The 16,181-nt window shown below is 38.4% G+C and overlaps 1 protein-coding gene across 2 annotated transcripts in view; it reads right to left on the bottom strand.

Annotated features, from left to right (window-relative positions):
* Positions 1–16,181, bottom strand: part of disc1 (DISC1 scaffold protein) — a 107,148-nt gene that overhangs the window by 76,378 nt on the left and 14,589 nt on the right. For both annotated transcript variants that reach the window (XM_057848306.1, XM_057848305.1), the window contains 3 exons: positions 15,756–15,840; positions 14,398–14,630; positions 7,892–7,946 (listed from right to left, as the gene is read on the bottom strand). In XM_057848306.1, coding sequence (XP_057704289.1) covers positions 7,892–7,946; positions 14,398–14,630; positions 15,756–15,840 — 373 coding nt within the window. The remainder of the gene's footprint in view (positions 1–7,891; positions 7,947–14,397; positions 14,631–15,755; positions 15,841–16,181) is intronic.

Raw genomic sequence — 16,181 nt, 5'->3', positions numbered from 1 at the left:
TTGGAGGCAGAGCTTCTCCGGGGGAGTCTTCTTCACACAGAAATATGAAATCTGTCAGGCTTGCATAATTCTATTTAAAGCTTTACATGAATTGGAACCGCTTTCGACATAAAGGGAATTCACTTCACTGGTAATTTTATTTCAAAACAGACACGTTTGAAAGTGAAGGGTACTTTTAATGAACAGCTTTGCTTTTTGATTCTTTAAAATCAAGTGTTACGAGAAAAAGAAAAATATATATGGCGGAAAACACAGACAAGACTGAAAAAGCAGTTTCTGCTCTTGCAATCCTCTTTAAAAGAATCTGCTGCATTTTAAGCCAAAACAACTGTTGGGTTTGATAGAACAATATGTCTATATGCTGCCATAGCAGATTCATGGCGCATTTAGCCCCTGAACTATTTTTAATTTGTCCGTTTTACCCTGGAAACCTCCATTTACAGACGTCACGCAACCGCTTTTGTTTCAACCCAGTCATAAAACGAAGGTAATTAGTTATATTTATTATTCAAAAAGTCTGTCATTTTTAGCTTAGAATCATTAATTGATGTCAAATATTTCGTTAAAAAAAAAAAAAAAAAACGACTTTAAAAAATGATTCACTCGCATATTTTAAACTTTTAAACAAATTAGGTCACACTGAAAAAAATGCCGTCTGTAAAAAAGTCACGGATATCTACCTCATAACTATCACTTATGTAATTGTATTTTTTTTTTTTTTTTACTGTCGCATTTTCTCCGATATGTTAGATGATAAATAATCGATCCAAAGAAAAATTGATAAAAAACGTTTAAAAGGTTTAATACATGAAAAAGAACATTTCGACCACTCCTTGATGTCTGCGATTTCTGCATCGCGACCCTTGTTATATTACCATGTTTCACCCATAAAATCCCCCAAAAATCCAGCTGCTGCCATTCACAGCTGTGTCTTGACACTCAGTGATACATGCTACATGGACTTTTGGGATCGAAACAAGGTAAGTAACCGATAATATCTCGTGAAAGTCATGGTGTCGTTAATTCTGCTCTTTCATGCTCTCCCCTTCAGATAGGGTTTCGCTGTTTAATTTAGAAAAAAAAAAAAAAAAAATTAAATGCCCTCCTGTTTAAAATTTTTCTTCCCCCCAAAAATTGAGATTTTAAGCTTTCCAATGATGTATCACACATGCATATCGGACAATTTTGAAAGTTGGCAAAATTGGGGGTCTTAGAGCGGAACTTCAAGTCACCTGAGTGTTTTCCGCCATATATATTTGAAGTCAATAAAGTATAGCAATGGTCAAAGACTTGCAAACTGTTAAAAATGGAGGATCACCAACCATGGCATGTTTGTAAAGAAGAGTTTAAATATAATGGTCTTAATAGCACTCCCCACGTTGTGTGTGGCATGCAAGGTCACTCTCAAAACTGCTACAGCATGAGACCTGCGCAATAACCATAAAGAAGTCTTGACTATGTATTCATGACGTGATCGATGACGTGCCACTAAACAGTAATAAAACAGGTTAACAATGGGGATATATATAAACTCTGCCAGTAACAAAGGAACAGTTTTCGTCACTACTGCGGTATTTTCATGCAATATCTGATTTGCAGTGACCATTTCTCATCAATAAATAACCAGGAAAGGGAGAGATGCTACTTCTGTTAAATGTCAGCTCACTAGTTTGGAAAGCAAAAGGTTCTTCTCATACAGTGATATCAGAGTACAAACATTATATATTCATTAAGGAAATACATTCACTTACCCCTCAAATTTGTACACTTCATTAGCAAATGAGTGACTTATGACCATGTTTCTTTAATTGTAGTAATAGCAAGTAGTGATAGTAATTTATTACTTTGGCAAATCAAATAATTTACTTTGATATTCATGTTTGATACATGGTATACACTAGAGGTGGGAATATTGGGGCACCTAACGATTCGATTACGATTCAGAGGCTACGATTAGATTATAAATCGATTATTGATTTATGTGATTCCTTTAGTGGATACGGGTGAGAAGGCATGCAGCAGAGTTTTGGATATACAGTGGTACCTCTACATACGATCACTTCGACACACGATCTTTTCGACATCCGACGTAAAATTTGAGCCGCCATTTGTTTCTACATCCGACGTGTTGCTCGAAATACGACGACATGACAGCACTGCAAACGAACGCACGATGGATTTTCTTGTGTGAGAAATCAACACAGTTTTCAAAAAAAGTTGATACAGTTGGAGAAACAAGGAAAAAAGTAATGCTTACCTTTGAAATGAAGATGCAAGTTATAGAAAAATATGAGCTTGGGGTGCGCGTCCCTGAACTGGCTCAATAATACAGCTCCATGGTCCTCTTCCGACCACCGTTCGCCACTATTTATAAGTTAAGGTGACAATTATTATTGTGGTAACATTGCCAAGGAAATCGCCAGCTTCGTCACGTTTTTATCATTTATTTAAGAACTTATCCAACACAAAACGCCCATTGTCTTAAGCAGTTGACTGCTCTCAAGAAAACGAAAGTATTATCTCTACCGCACCGACCTATCTCACTATGACGTCAGCTTCGCGGTGCGTTCAGGGACAGTAAAAAGTGTCCGCCATATTAGAATCCAATTCGTTACATTATTTACAGGAATAATTATTAATTCTTCTTATTATTATATTTTTCTGACTTATTTATTTATAACTTATTTGTTTTTCTATGTTTAATTGCCATTTGTAACAGTGCCAGCAGTATTTATTAAGAATTTAGTGTATGTTTTTAGGCTTTGGAACGAATTAATGGAATTATAATGTATTCCTATGGGAAAATCCTGCTCGACATACGACCATTTCGACTTACAAACAAGGTCCTGGAACGAATTAAATTCGTATGTAGAGGTACCACTGTATTGCAGTTTATTGAGTAGTTTGGATGGAGAACCGAAAAGAATGCTGTTACAGTAGTCAAGTCTGGAGGCGATGAACGCATGGATGAGGGTTTCAGCAGCTGAGAAGGTGAGGGAGGGGCGAACACGTGCCACGTTCTTGAGGTGGAAGAAGGCAGTTCTGGTGATGTGGTTGATGTGCTGGTCTAATCTTAGTTTGTTGTCGCAAATGATACCTAAGTTGCTGGAATGGTGTTGAGAGAGACAGGGTGCAGTTGTTGATGGTGAGGGAAAACTGACTGTCTTTGATGTAAGCTGCAGGGTCAATGATGATTATGTCCAATTTGTTACTGTTAAGTTGAAGATAGTTTGCTTGCATCCAGGATTTAATTTCACTGGATGGATTCAGTGCTGTGCGAGATGGTTTTAATGGAGATGTACATTTGGATGTCATCAGCGTAGTAGTGAAATTGCAGTCCAAATTTACGGATGATCTGACCATGGGGTAGGATGTAAAGAATGAAGAGGAGGGGACCAAGAACTGAACCTTGGGGGACACCTTGTGGTAGGGGAACAGCAGGGGATGTGCTGTTATTGATGCAAATGAATTGTTGTCGGTCAGTGAGGTAGGAGCTGAACCAGGAAAGTGCAGTGCCAGTGATGTTTAGAGATTCTAATTGGGAGAGCAGGATGGTATGGTTGATTGTCTTGAAAGCAACAGTGAGGTCCAGGAGGATGAGGATGGTGATTTGTCCAGAGTCCGAGGAGAGGAGAATATCATTGGTTACTTTGAGAAGGGCTGTTTCGGAGCTGTGCTGTGAGCGGAAGCCAGATTGGAAAAATTGTTGTGGTTGAGGTGTGTTCTAAGATGGCGCCTGTTTACTAATGCCGGCGAGTCTGTCATTTCGCATCTAGTTTTCTATACATGTGCTAACGCCGCCAAGTCTGTCATTTCGCATCAAGTTCTTTAAACGTGTGATATCTACCGTAGCATTATGTGGGCGTAGTTTGTAGCGGCTGTCGGCCACAGTCAGGTATTATTGTTTATTTTTTTTAATCAAGCAGCATGAGTTGAGCCAGAGCCATGAGTTGAGCATGATTTTTGCTCTCCGTCCGCGCTGACTGTGCTTTAGTTCCGCTTTACTTGGCATATTTCAATATTCGGAATTTGGATGTTTGTGAATCGTTCTCGAATCTTCCACGGCTAAATCTCGAATAATCTAATAATCGGATATTTCGCACACCTCTAATATACACTGTATGTATATATATTTGTGTTTACTCTATAATACACATTACATAATGTTTTGCATTTATACAGTGCCTTGCAAAAGTATTCGGCCCCCTTGAACCTTGCAACCTTTCGCCACATTTCAGGCTTCAAACATAAAGATATAAAATTTTAATTTTTTGTCAAGAATCAACAACAAGTGGGACACAATCGTGAAGTGGAACAAAATTTATTGGATAATTTAAACTTTTTTAACAAATAAAAAACTGAAAAGTGGGGCGTGCAATATTATTCGGCCCCCTTGCGTTAATACTTTGTAGCGCCACCTTTTGCTCCAATTACAGCTGCAAGTCGCTTGGGGTATGTTTCTATCAGTTTTGCAAATCGAGAGACTGACATTCTTGCCCATTCTTCCTTGCAAAACAGCTCAAGCTCAGTGAGGTTGGATGGAGAGTGTTTGTGAACAGCAGTCTTCAGCTCTTTCCACAGATTCTCGATTGGATTCAGGTCTGGACTTTGACTTGGCCATTCTAACACCTGGATACGTTTATTTTTTAACCATTCCATTGTAGATTTGGCTTTATGTTTTGGATCATTGTCCTGTTGGAAGATAAATCTCCATCCCAGTCTCAGGTCTTGTGCAGATACCAACAGGTTTTCTTCCAGAATGTTCCTGTATTTGGCTGCATCCATCTTCCCCTCAATTTTAACCATCTTCCCTGTCCCTGCTGAAGAAAAGCAGGCCCAAACCATGATGCTGCCACCACCATGTTTGACAGTGGGGATGGTGTGTTCAGGGTGATGAGCTGTGTTGCTTTTACGCCAAACATATCGTTTTGCATTGTGGCCAAAAAGTTCAATTTTGGTTTCATCTGACCAGAGCACCTTCTTCCACATGTTTGGTGTGTCTCCCAGGTGGCTTGTGGCAAACTTTAAACGAGACTTTTTATGGATATCTTTGAGAAATGGCTTTCTTCTTGCCACTCTTCCATAAAGGCCAGATTTGTGCAGTGTACGACTGATTGTTGTCCTATGGACAGACTCTCCCACCTCAGCTGTAGATCTCTGCAGTTCATCCAGAGGGATCATGGGCCTCTTGGCTGCATCTCTGATCAGTTTTCTCCTTGTTTGAGAAGAAAGTTTGGAAGGACGGCCGGGTCTTGGTAGATTTGCAGTGGTCTGATGCTCCTTCCATTTCAATATGATGGCTTGCACTGTGCTCCTTGAGATGTTTAAAGCTTGGGAAATCTTTTTGTATCCAAATCCGGCTTTAAACTTCTCCACAACAGTATCTCGGACCTGCCTGGTGTGTTCCTTGGTTTTCATAATGCTCTCTGCACTTTAAACAGAACCCTGAGACTATCACAGAGCAGGTGCATTTATACAGAGACTTGATTACACACACGTGGATTCTATTTATCATCATCGGTCATTTAGGACAACATTGGATCATTCAGAGATCCTCACTGAACTTCTGGAGTGAGTTTGCTGCACTGAAAGTAAAGGGGCCGAATAATATTGCACGCCTCACTTTTCAGTTTTTTATTTGTTAAAAAAGTTTAAATTATCCAATAAATTTTGTTCCACTTCACGATTGTGTCCCACTTGTTGTTGATTCTTGACAAAAAAATTAAATTTCATATCTTTATGTTTGAAGGCTGAAATGTGGCGAAAGGTTGCAAGATTCAAGGGGGCCGAATACTTTTGCAAGGCACTGTATTGTAGCATTATATACAGGGGTTACACAAAATAATGGAAACACCTTAAAAAAATCAACAAAACTATTTTAATATGGTGTAGGTCCGCCTTTTGCAGTGATTAAAGCCTCAGTTCTCTGAGGTATTGATTCATTCATGTAATTTTAAGCCATTCTTCACTTATAACACCCTTTAACTCATTTAGAGACAATGGCGGTGGAATCGACATCTTAAATGAATTTCTAAAACTGACCATAAATGCTCAATAATGTTGAGGTCTGGGGATTGTGCCGGCATCAGAGATGCTCAACTTTATTAGAATGTTCCGCATGCCATTGTTTAACAATTATGTTCAGTGATTATGATGCCAAAATGTTGGGCGTTTCCATTATTTTATTTAACCCTTGTACGTATCTACTGTATATGTACATTATATTTAATTAACTAAAATAAGAAAACATTTTTTGAAGGAATACATAATTGCACATAGATGTAAAAAGATTATGACGGTCTTTTTAATGTAAACTAACAGCATTTTAGACATAAAAAGTGGTAAATGGATGGATGATAAATGGAGTTACACTTGCATAGTGCCTTTCTATCTTTAAGGCCTTCAAAGCGCTTTACACTATATCCTCATCTACCTACCTAGTGGGGTTCAGTATCTTGCTCAAGCATACTGAGACAAGTTCATCAGTGCGGAGAACCAAACCCAACACCTCTGGGTTGGGAAAGGACAGCACTACCACTGAGCCACGCCACCCCAAACAAAAAAGTGTGATTAAAAACCCATGTTAGCCATAAACATTCAAAAGTAGCAGCAGGTTGCCATAATGCCGCAAAACATTTTGCTTTAGTATTTTGCTTTACTTCTTCTCTCTTTCTTAATACACTAACTGGTTCGTGGGAAATTATTAATGTGAAGATCTACCAAATTGATGAAGGCATCAAATTACAGTTCATAATATTTTATCTATAATAATAAACACTCTTGATGTGATGCCAATCATGTTCATGATTTCTCGTAATAAGTATCAACAATGATAGCTTAAGAGTAGCGTTGTCCGATATTATGGAGTAGCTGAAAATAACGGATGATAACAGCATTTTAAAATGATATCGGATAATATCGTCGTTTTTTAATTATCGGTTTTGGGCCAGTATGCATGTCGCCTTCAAAGTGAATGTAGAAGCCTTTGTGCAAGGACTGGTCACGGCTTAGCACAGCAATTATGCTTATTCATCATCAGATGTCTACAAACTAAGATGCTTGGGATTTGTTATGTGAGCAGACAATTTGCATTCATGGTGCAAAAATTTAATGAACAATTAACCATTGAAAAATAATTATAAACTTATTACTTACCTTATTCACTGTACTGAAGCTGTGCGCTTTTGTTGTTAATTTGAGCCAGAAGCACTGTGTGAGCCATATGTGATATGGCAGTGCCTTATTGGCACTTTGCACTTGCACTTGATCCAAAAAAACGATGTTTGCACTATTTTGATTTCAACAATAAATATAGTGGTGCAATATATGCACCTTTTGCATAACTTCAGTTGAAGTTGTTCTCCTATTTTTCACAGAATGCTCATTAGAAAACCATGAAGTTGTTACATTTACAGTATCATTATTAAAGCATCCAGTGGAGCATCACAATACAATTATCCATAGTATGTTAAGTCCAAGACCGCATATATCGGTATATGTTTGATATTGGTATCAGATTTTCTGACTTGGACAATATCGGGATATTGGTTAAAAAGTTATCATCGGGCAACTCTACTTAAGTGTGACTAAAAAGTTTGACTTCTTGTTTTTTTGCTTTTGGAAAAAGTAGATGTCACACAGATACCTTGCATTATTCAACAGGATACATTCAAAACAACATCTTTTGCTGATTCTGACCCTTTCACTACAACCGTGGAGAGTTCACTGCCTCATCAAATAGAAATAAGCACAAGAATACAAACGCTGACATTTAGTATGCTGATTTATCAAGCTGAAGCTGATGCGCAGCACATCTTTTCAATGTTGATATGCCACTCATTTGAAATTCATACATATTCACTAATTTCCGCTCTCTAAAACTGCAGCTTACTTTGGCAGTGGCTTCCTTGATGGATAGATTCAATGCTTGCTCCTGCTCCTGGAGTCTATAGAAGGAAATAAAAATGTTAGTGCACAAAAATGGTTTGTTTGCTCAATCCGCGAGTTTTTGTTTGTCTTCATATTTGGATGCTCAAAAAAATGTTATCATTTAACACAGTCAGCAACTTTCAAAGGGATCCACAGATAGAATGACTTATAGTTATTAAAAGATAAACATTATTATGAGTTAAAATAATTTGATATGAAAACCCCTCTTGATGTTTTCGTTTTTATACAATTTGTAAAATTTGTTTAACTAACAGGTCATCATTGTTGTTGATGTTGCAGGGCGGTGACCTCACATGGTTACGCTGCCGGTTTTCCAGAGTATGACTCTAGCGACAAAAACATTTCATCTGTTCAACCCTTTCAATTTGAACCCGAGAGGAACATTAATGAGCATGACAGCACTGTCAATATTTCACAAAACAAGCAGCAAAAGCAAAATGAACAGGAAAGACGGGATGAGACAAGACAAGAGTATGACAAAACCCGGTGTTTTGTCAAAATGTGCTACACCGGCGAAGGGTCCTATAAGAGGCTTGTTTTGTTTAGATGCACACAGACAGAACATAATAAAGGTGCCTTAAGAAAATACTTAAACGGAGTATTATCAAATAAGGGTGATTTAAGTACGCTACGTGACTAATGTGGTCATCAGATCAACAATCTGCTTTAAAGCTACCACAAGAAAACACAATGATTTAAAGTATGAGAGGGAGACACATGCAAAAAGTATTTTGAAGCAATGAAAAGGTAATAAAAGACTAAATAAAAACACAAATAGTAAGTACTCGCCACTTTGAACCGATGTGCGCATGTGTTGGACGTCTCGCCACATGGAAGGAATTGCAGAAGACCGGTAGTGATCATCTAGTGCAGACATGTCCAAAGTGCGGCCCGGGGGCCAAATGCGGCCCGTGGTCAAATTTCATCCGGCCCCCAGCCTCTGTCATATGATCAATAACGTCTGGCCCGCACACAGACTTAATAGATTGGTAAGCAGTACTGCTACCAGCATATGAAGTAGCTTACACACTAAATGCTGCTCCTCATATACCCACTAAAAGGCAGCAGCACGCTGAGCAACATTACCCCATGTGATCCTTGACGTCCAATTTTCTTAAATGGCGACAACAACAAAAAAAGTTGACTGAGACGGCTGACGCTTCAAGGATAGGTGGAAATTGGACTATTTCTTTAATAAAATACGCAACAACTGTGTCTTCCTCATTTGCAAAGAGAGAGTCGCTGTTTTTAAAAAATTCAATGTGAGCCGATATTACCAAACAAGATACGCTGACATGTACGTCAAGATTATGGGGAAGATACGCAGCGAGAAATTGAAGCAACTTTTGAAGCTAGTTTAATTTCACAGCAGCAGTATTTCACAAGAGCCAGAGAGTCGAAAGAGAACGCTAGTTGCGAGATTGTTGAAATTATTGATTTAAAAAAGAATAATAAAGCAAATGTGACACACAGAATGGCTTGCTAAAATTTGCTTAAATACATTGTTCTGCGTAAATGACGTCAGCCAATGTCGGCCCCCCACATTTTTACCACACCATATCTGGCCCCCTTTGCAAAAAGTTTGGACACCCCTGATCTAGTGAGTAACAAACTACGCCATGACCCCGACCGTCCATTGCGCGCATAATACATGGCGCCCTCCATAGGTCAAACATGTACTAAATATTATAGATTTTTAAATCAATGGCAATATTTGAATAAATAATTATTTTAGTAAAACAGAACAACTGTGGCTTATTAGAGCCTAAAGCCTGAGTTATACTCCCGCGTTGCGGTGACGGCGTAGCGACTACGGCGTCATTCGACATTCGATAGTTCTGCGGTGAGGGAACGCGTTGCTCTGTAATTCACCGCCAAGCCACTAGAGGGATGTGGCGTTATGTTTGTACGGTTTTGGGGCATGATTGTTGACTACTTCCGCTAGTCGGAGAAAAAATAAACAATGCAAGATGGAACTCTTGAAAGTAAATATTCTGCTCATCAACACTGAATAAATATTGAACATACAAATGTTGACGGGCAGGCGACGCAGAAGACGGTTTCGAGGCGGTCTGGCCGACATTTGATGCCGCACAGAGAGTTTTAGACTCAGGTGGCGAGAGCTAGCTGTGGCGGCTAGCTTCAAACTGGCGTCGAGCACTGCGTTCAAGGTCTGCAAAGCCCTCCAGCCTGATTTGTTTGCCGTGTCCTACAACCAGCCAGTGGGAAGCCATAGCAGATTTCTGGCGTCTAGGGAACTTCCCAAACTGCGTTGGGAGGCTTGATTTTAAGGTTATCATAAAAAGCACCGAGGCACTCTCAATCAGTGATGATGTATTGTGTGTGTGAACTGTCTGTTATTGAAAATTAAAGATCAAAACAACTCTTTTGACACCAAATCTGTGCTTTATTCTTCATATACTTGAAACATATGTACACAGTAAATGATGAAGTGCACCAACCAAAAATACGACATAAAGTGATAAAAAGTTGGCAGTTTTTGGCCGACTGTGTCACCGCTTCGTGTGGCCACTCGATTCCGACCACCCACGTCTCGGTGGTTCTTCCATTTATTTATTTTTTCGATCGCCGACCTTGCCATTTGGCAGTCACAATAATAATTTCTTGACGAGACTTGCTCTTCGATGATACTCCCGTCGGCTTGGTGCATTTTTGCGTGTAGAAAATAATGTTTGATTCTATTCTACAATGGCGGTGTTTTCGCCCGGAAACAACAGTCTGAGCGGACCAATCACAGTCCGTTTTCACTACGTCAACGCGTCTATGCGACGCGAAGGTTAGAAAAATCGAGAGGTGCGCGTCAGGCTACGGCGTAGGGTCGTAACTCGATTCTTCCTTGACGGCGTAGGTCTGACGCGGAAGTATAACTCGGCCTTAAGTCCGAGGTTCCCTTTAAAACGTTCTTAAGCCAATAATAAATATTATATTGAACTTTTCAAATGGCAGTGATACTCGAAGGAGTTAAGCATTAAGATACACATTCGTGATTCTTTTATTTTCAACCCTTTCATGTGCGACATATGATTTTTTGGGAATGGGGGGTTAATTATGTCTTACATTTAACTCATTGGCTGCCATTGACGGCACAAGACGTCCAATGTATTTCATATTTCATTCGTCCAAATAGATTGGACGTCGAGAGCCGTTAATGGCACTGAAACATGAGCACTCATAGCCAGGCTTCCCGGTTTTAATGAATTGGACTTCTATTGCCATCAATGCCATATTAAAAAACTAATAATAAAGTGACAAAGAGGCATTGTTGACTCACCTCTTAGTGTAAATCGTATGCGAATCATTGAACGATATTTGTCATTGTTAAATGCAAACATCAAGTAGTGAGGTCACGATTCGATCCCTTTAATAATTTAGTATCTACCAAAATGTAACACGTTCGGTCATATCGTTAAAAATTAGTTCCCCATTTAAGAAGTGGCTTAAAGAGTGTTAATATATGCTCAAACCCACAATATTTTTGTAGTGGCAAGTTGACAATCTTTCACCAAACGAGAAAAAAAAATCTTTATGGGTAATGGTGACCTGCTATTTTTTCCCTTCAATAAATGGAAAACTGCAATACAATCATCTTGCTGACCTGAATCACATCACAGCCAGATTTGCAGCTGAATGCCCAATCTGGGGCCGCAATTTCAATCAGTTCTGAGAATAAATGCATTCCGGCTGAGGTGAGAGTATGTCAGATATCAAATTACGCTACTGATGGTGGGTCGCGCCACCAGGAAGGTGATAAGTACAATTTACATGTCTTTCTAACAAGTCGTGAGATAGAGTCATCTGAGAGTGCTCTCTCGTGAGCTATTACCATTAGAAATGCAAAGTATTAATTTGCATCTGAGGAAAAACATTAACATTCTGAGCCGTTTCGAGCAGGCATGAGCAAAGAGGAGCTCTTGGGAATTGAAAGGATAGTGTCACTCGTGTACTGTACATATTCGCTACATCTGAAATCAAGGGCGTAGGTTTGGTCTCAACATTGGTAGGGATGATATAGCAGCATAACCTGCATGTACACTTTTTGCTGGGGACAGGACATTAATAAGACCAAACAGATCAGGTGAATGAGGGTCAGGGCTACATTTCTCACAAATATAAACCTAATTAATTGATAGGCTAAAATCAATTCAAAATACATCTGTATTGACTTATACTAACTTTCATCTGTATTGGTTCAGGTGATACACTGTTCCATTCAAACTTTTGTTTTCAAAAACTACTAAAGAAACAGTTTGAAAACTTCCAGAATAAATCACTGGATATAAATGAGCAAATTTAGATTTCAATATTTGAACATAACTCAAATTATAATATAATACACAATAAATACAAACTTGTTAATAATATCTTAACAATTCAGGCATGCAAAAAATAAACATTTGTCTTAAGAAAACTCAACATTGTTGAGAAATTAACACAACATATATATAATATAGAAATAAATAAAAATAAATAAAATTTCAGCCTTCCTTCAGGTAAGACACAACTGCTTTTGTCCACAAGCACAGCCAAACTCAACAAAAAAAATTAAAGCTCCTTTGGGCTGCTTTAAAACCACATAAATAAAATAAAAATGAAAATTGGGGAGAAAGGGATAAACCTCAGTTTACTACATTTCACAGTATAACGTTAACAGTAGGGCAGCAGTTATCGATTTTAGTAGTCGATTAGTCGATGAACTAGTTAGTTCGAATAATCGAGTAATCGGATAAGGAACTTAATTAAAATACCTGACCTGAGCCTTAAACGGTATAAAAAAAATAAATCAATGTGGATATATGTACAACAAAAAAACAAATGGCTAACCTACATAACAAAATTCCTCTAGCTTAAATGCTATAAAATGCCAACTTTTTTTTTTTTTTTTTTTTTTTTTTTTACAATACTCTTAACAAATAGTTCAAACACATATTCCCACAAAAAAAACGGCTAAATATACCTTTAAACTAAATTACAAATGCATTGGAAAAAAAAAAAAGAAAAAACGTTAGCTCAAACAAAAACTTGGTCTTTACAGGAAGCAGCTGGATTCAGCCATGTGAAATTAGGTGGACTAGAGGGCAGTATATCCACCAAAATTAATAAAATAAAATGCAAACACTTTCGAAACAAACCATCACAACGCCACTTTAATTAAACGAATACTCGAAGCAGCAAAATTTAATTCAAATATTTTTTTTTGTAATCGAATACTCGAGTTAATCGATTAATCGTGGCCGCACTAGTTAACAGTGGAAAAGACATGCAGGAGGACATTTCTTTTAAGCAGCTTCCTACTCAAATTTTGCAGGTTAGCAAATTCACACAGTTTAATGTTATACTAACGCTGATACAGGTTGGACTTTCAGTAGCAAAATTAGTGGTGTGTTCCCCACCTCCACAACATTGACATCTTTTTACATTAAATACAGTGGCTGCAACCGGAGGGAAAAAAACCTTCTAATATCCGTCCTCTTCGAAAGGGGTGGAGGAGGCGGCATGGGCCTGGGGCTGTGGGTGCGTGTGTGTGTGGAGGGGGGAATGGACTGGCACACTCAGCAGTGAAAAGGGGTAAATGTGAGTCCGAACATAATGAAAATAATTCACCTAGTAATGGTAGGGTCAATTACATCCTTACAACATATGGGGAGACAATCTAAATGACCTATATAACTAAAGTCATTATATAATGCAAATAAGGTTGCTTAAAAGTTGATGGGGACAATATGAGCATCGTGAAAAGTTGGTAGTGTTATGTCCCTCCCGTCCCTATGCAAACCTACGCCCTTGTCTGAAATAGAAAAATGTGTGCACCAAACAGTTCATGTATTGGTACATCTGTGCAATGCAATCTGATTCAATGTGCCAACAAAAGTTTCAGAGCTCTTTCAAGTTGAGTCCCTGAATGACCTCCTTGATCTCCAGAGAGAGGAGAAAAACACCTCAAAATGTGGCATCAGCTGGTGAAAAAATGTTCTTTTCATAGCCATTTAAATTTATGAGTACATTACATCACCGGTTTTCCACCTTATTTTTCACTTGTGTGTGCTGACATATTTATTATGACATAGTAGCATAAAACAACCGCATTACAAGCACATTGTCTTATGAATATTTGATGAGTGTATCAGGGAAGCAAAGATTCAAGCTCTGTACTGGCATGTAACCAACTAAATATGGTCATTTGATCACGACAAATAAAATGCATGTAAACATGTGCTGCCTGCTGACATGTCAATGCAGTTCTCTAGCACCTTCATCAGGTAACTGACAGTATTGCATTGCTTAAATTTATAGTCTAAATTTTCAACTCTTTAAGTGCTTCAATCATTCGTTTTAGGAATGTAAACCCATACGCATCGATCCTGTGGAGTTTAAATGTGTAGCTTTATCATACTTCTACCATACCCAAATGATTATTTATAATCTAACCTGAGCATGGAAGGAGGAGGAGAAACTAAGATCTGGATGCGGTTGTCAGACATCACAAGATCATGAAGGGTTCGGCTCATGTCTCGGAGCTGGGCCGTGGTACAGCTCCTCAGAATGGACCCTTCCAGTTCCTCAGCCTCCATCTGTTGTTCCTCTTGCTGGATCTGCTGGTCCAGACATCGACTGCGATCCTGCAGCTCCGCCAGTCTCTGCTGGAGTTCCTCCATTTCCTCCTGTATTGCAATCATATCTAGAACTTCAACAAGCCAGATTTTGCTGTTCATTAACTCATTGGCTTCTATTGACGGCATTGGACTGGCTGTTTGGTTGTTTTTGTGGAAATTCTGAACTGGATGAGGGGAAAAAAATACGGAAATATATGTACTGATCGGAAGACACAACGCTTCATCAGTCATTGCTATTGTGTGAAGTCTACATGTCTTAAAATAGGCTAATTGTAGATAAGACATAGATTTTATAAGAAATACAGAGTGCTATTAACCCTTTCAGGGACAGTTGTCATGACAATGGACAGCTATTCAAAACCTGACACTTAACACCATTAACACTTTATAGGACAAGTGACTTTTTTTGTCATTTAAAAAAATTAAATGTGACTATTTTTGGTAATTTAAAAAAATACATTTTGTTTTTGTTTTAAACCTAAGATCTTTAACTATTTATAGGACAGGTGACTATTTCTGATTATTTAAAAATACGTATTAGTTATTATTATTATATTGGGTGGTGTGGCTCAGTGGTAGAGTAGTTGTCCCCCAACCTAGAGGTTGTGGGTACAATTCTCCGCCCTGATGAACTTGTCTAAGTGTCCTTGAGCAAGACACTGAACCCCACGTTGCTCCTGGTGCTGCGTCACCAGTAGGTGGATGGCGAGATAGTGTAAAGCGCCTTGAAAGGTGGAAAAGCGCTCAATAAGTATAACACCATATAAATTTTACAATTATTAATCATGTCTGTATTTTTTTATATTATTTTGATGATTGTAAATAAATTTGTAAATTATAAAAATGTTAGTAAAACCCAAATTAATGAAATTAAAATAAATAAAAAAAGAAATACACATTAGTTATGGCGCTAAGCAACACTCTAAAGTTGTTGTTTTTTTATAGCATTTAACTCATCAATGCCATTGATGACGATAGACGTCCATTCCATTTAAACCGGAAAGACTCGCTGTGAATGCTCATGTTTCAGCGCCGTTGACAGCACAAGACGTCCAATTCATTTTGACTGGGAGGGGTGGAAGAACATGAACATGAATTGCAGCCAATGAGTTCAATGAGTGCCCTTTTTTTTAAAAAAAAATCATGCATGAAAGAGGGAACTATTGGAATTACCTCTACCGTCCGCTTCTCTTGTATGAGACGATCTCGGCGGCGCATTGAGTCCGACTGCTCTCCTCCATCGGATTCTACTCCTGACCTGCTCAACAAAACAGAATACAGTCACCTCTGAAAGCTTTGATTGGAACCCAGAATTTTTTTTCAATCTCCGAGTCATTTGACAGTCATCTAAAAATAAAAACAATAAACTTACTAACTAAACTAAACAAAACAGCAACTCTGATGGATAAGTCAGAATGCATGTTGCATAACTCTAAATCGCTACCTGTTTTTAGAAGATTTACCTGAGGGAAGAATATTTTGATCAAGAGCAAGAACAAAAAAAGGGGGTTTGGCTGGGATGTCGGACTATTTGTATTTGAAACCACTACAGTGGTAAACAACTACTGAACATGTGACCCTGCATGTGTGCATAACCAA

The sequence above is a fragment of the Corythoichthys intestinalis genome, chromosome 10 (genome assembly GCF_030265065.1).
Source record: "Corythoichthys intestinalis isolate RoL2023-P3 chromosome 10, ASM3026506v1, whole genome shotgun sequence".
In the NCBI taxonomy this organism is placed as follows: Eukaryota; Metazoa; Chordata; class Actinopteri; order Syngnathiformes; family Syngnathidae; genus Corythoichthys; species Corythoichthys intestinalis.
This window is presented reverse-complemented; position numbering and strand designations above follow the sequence as displayed.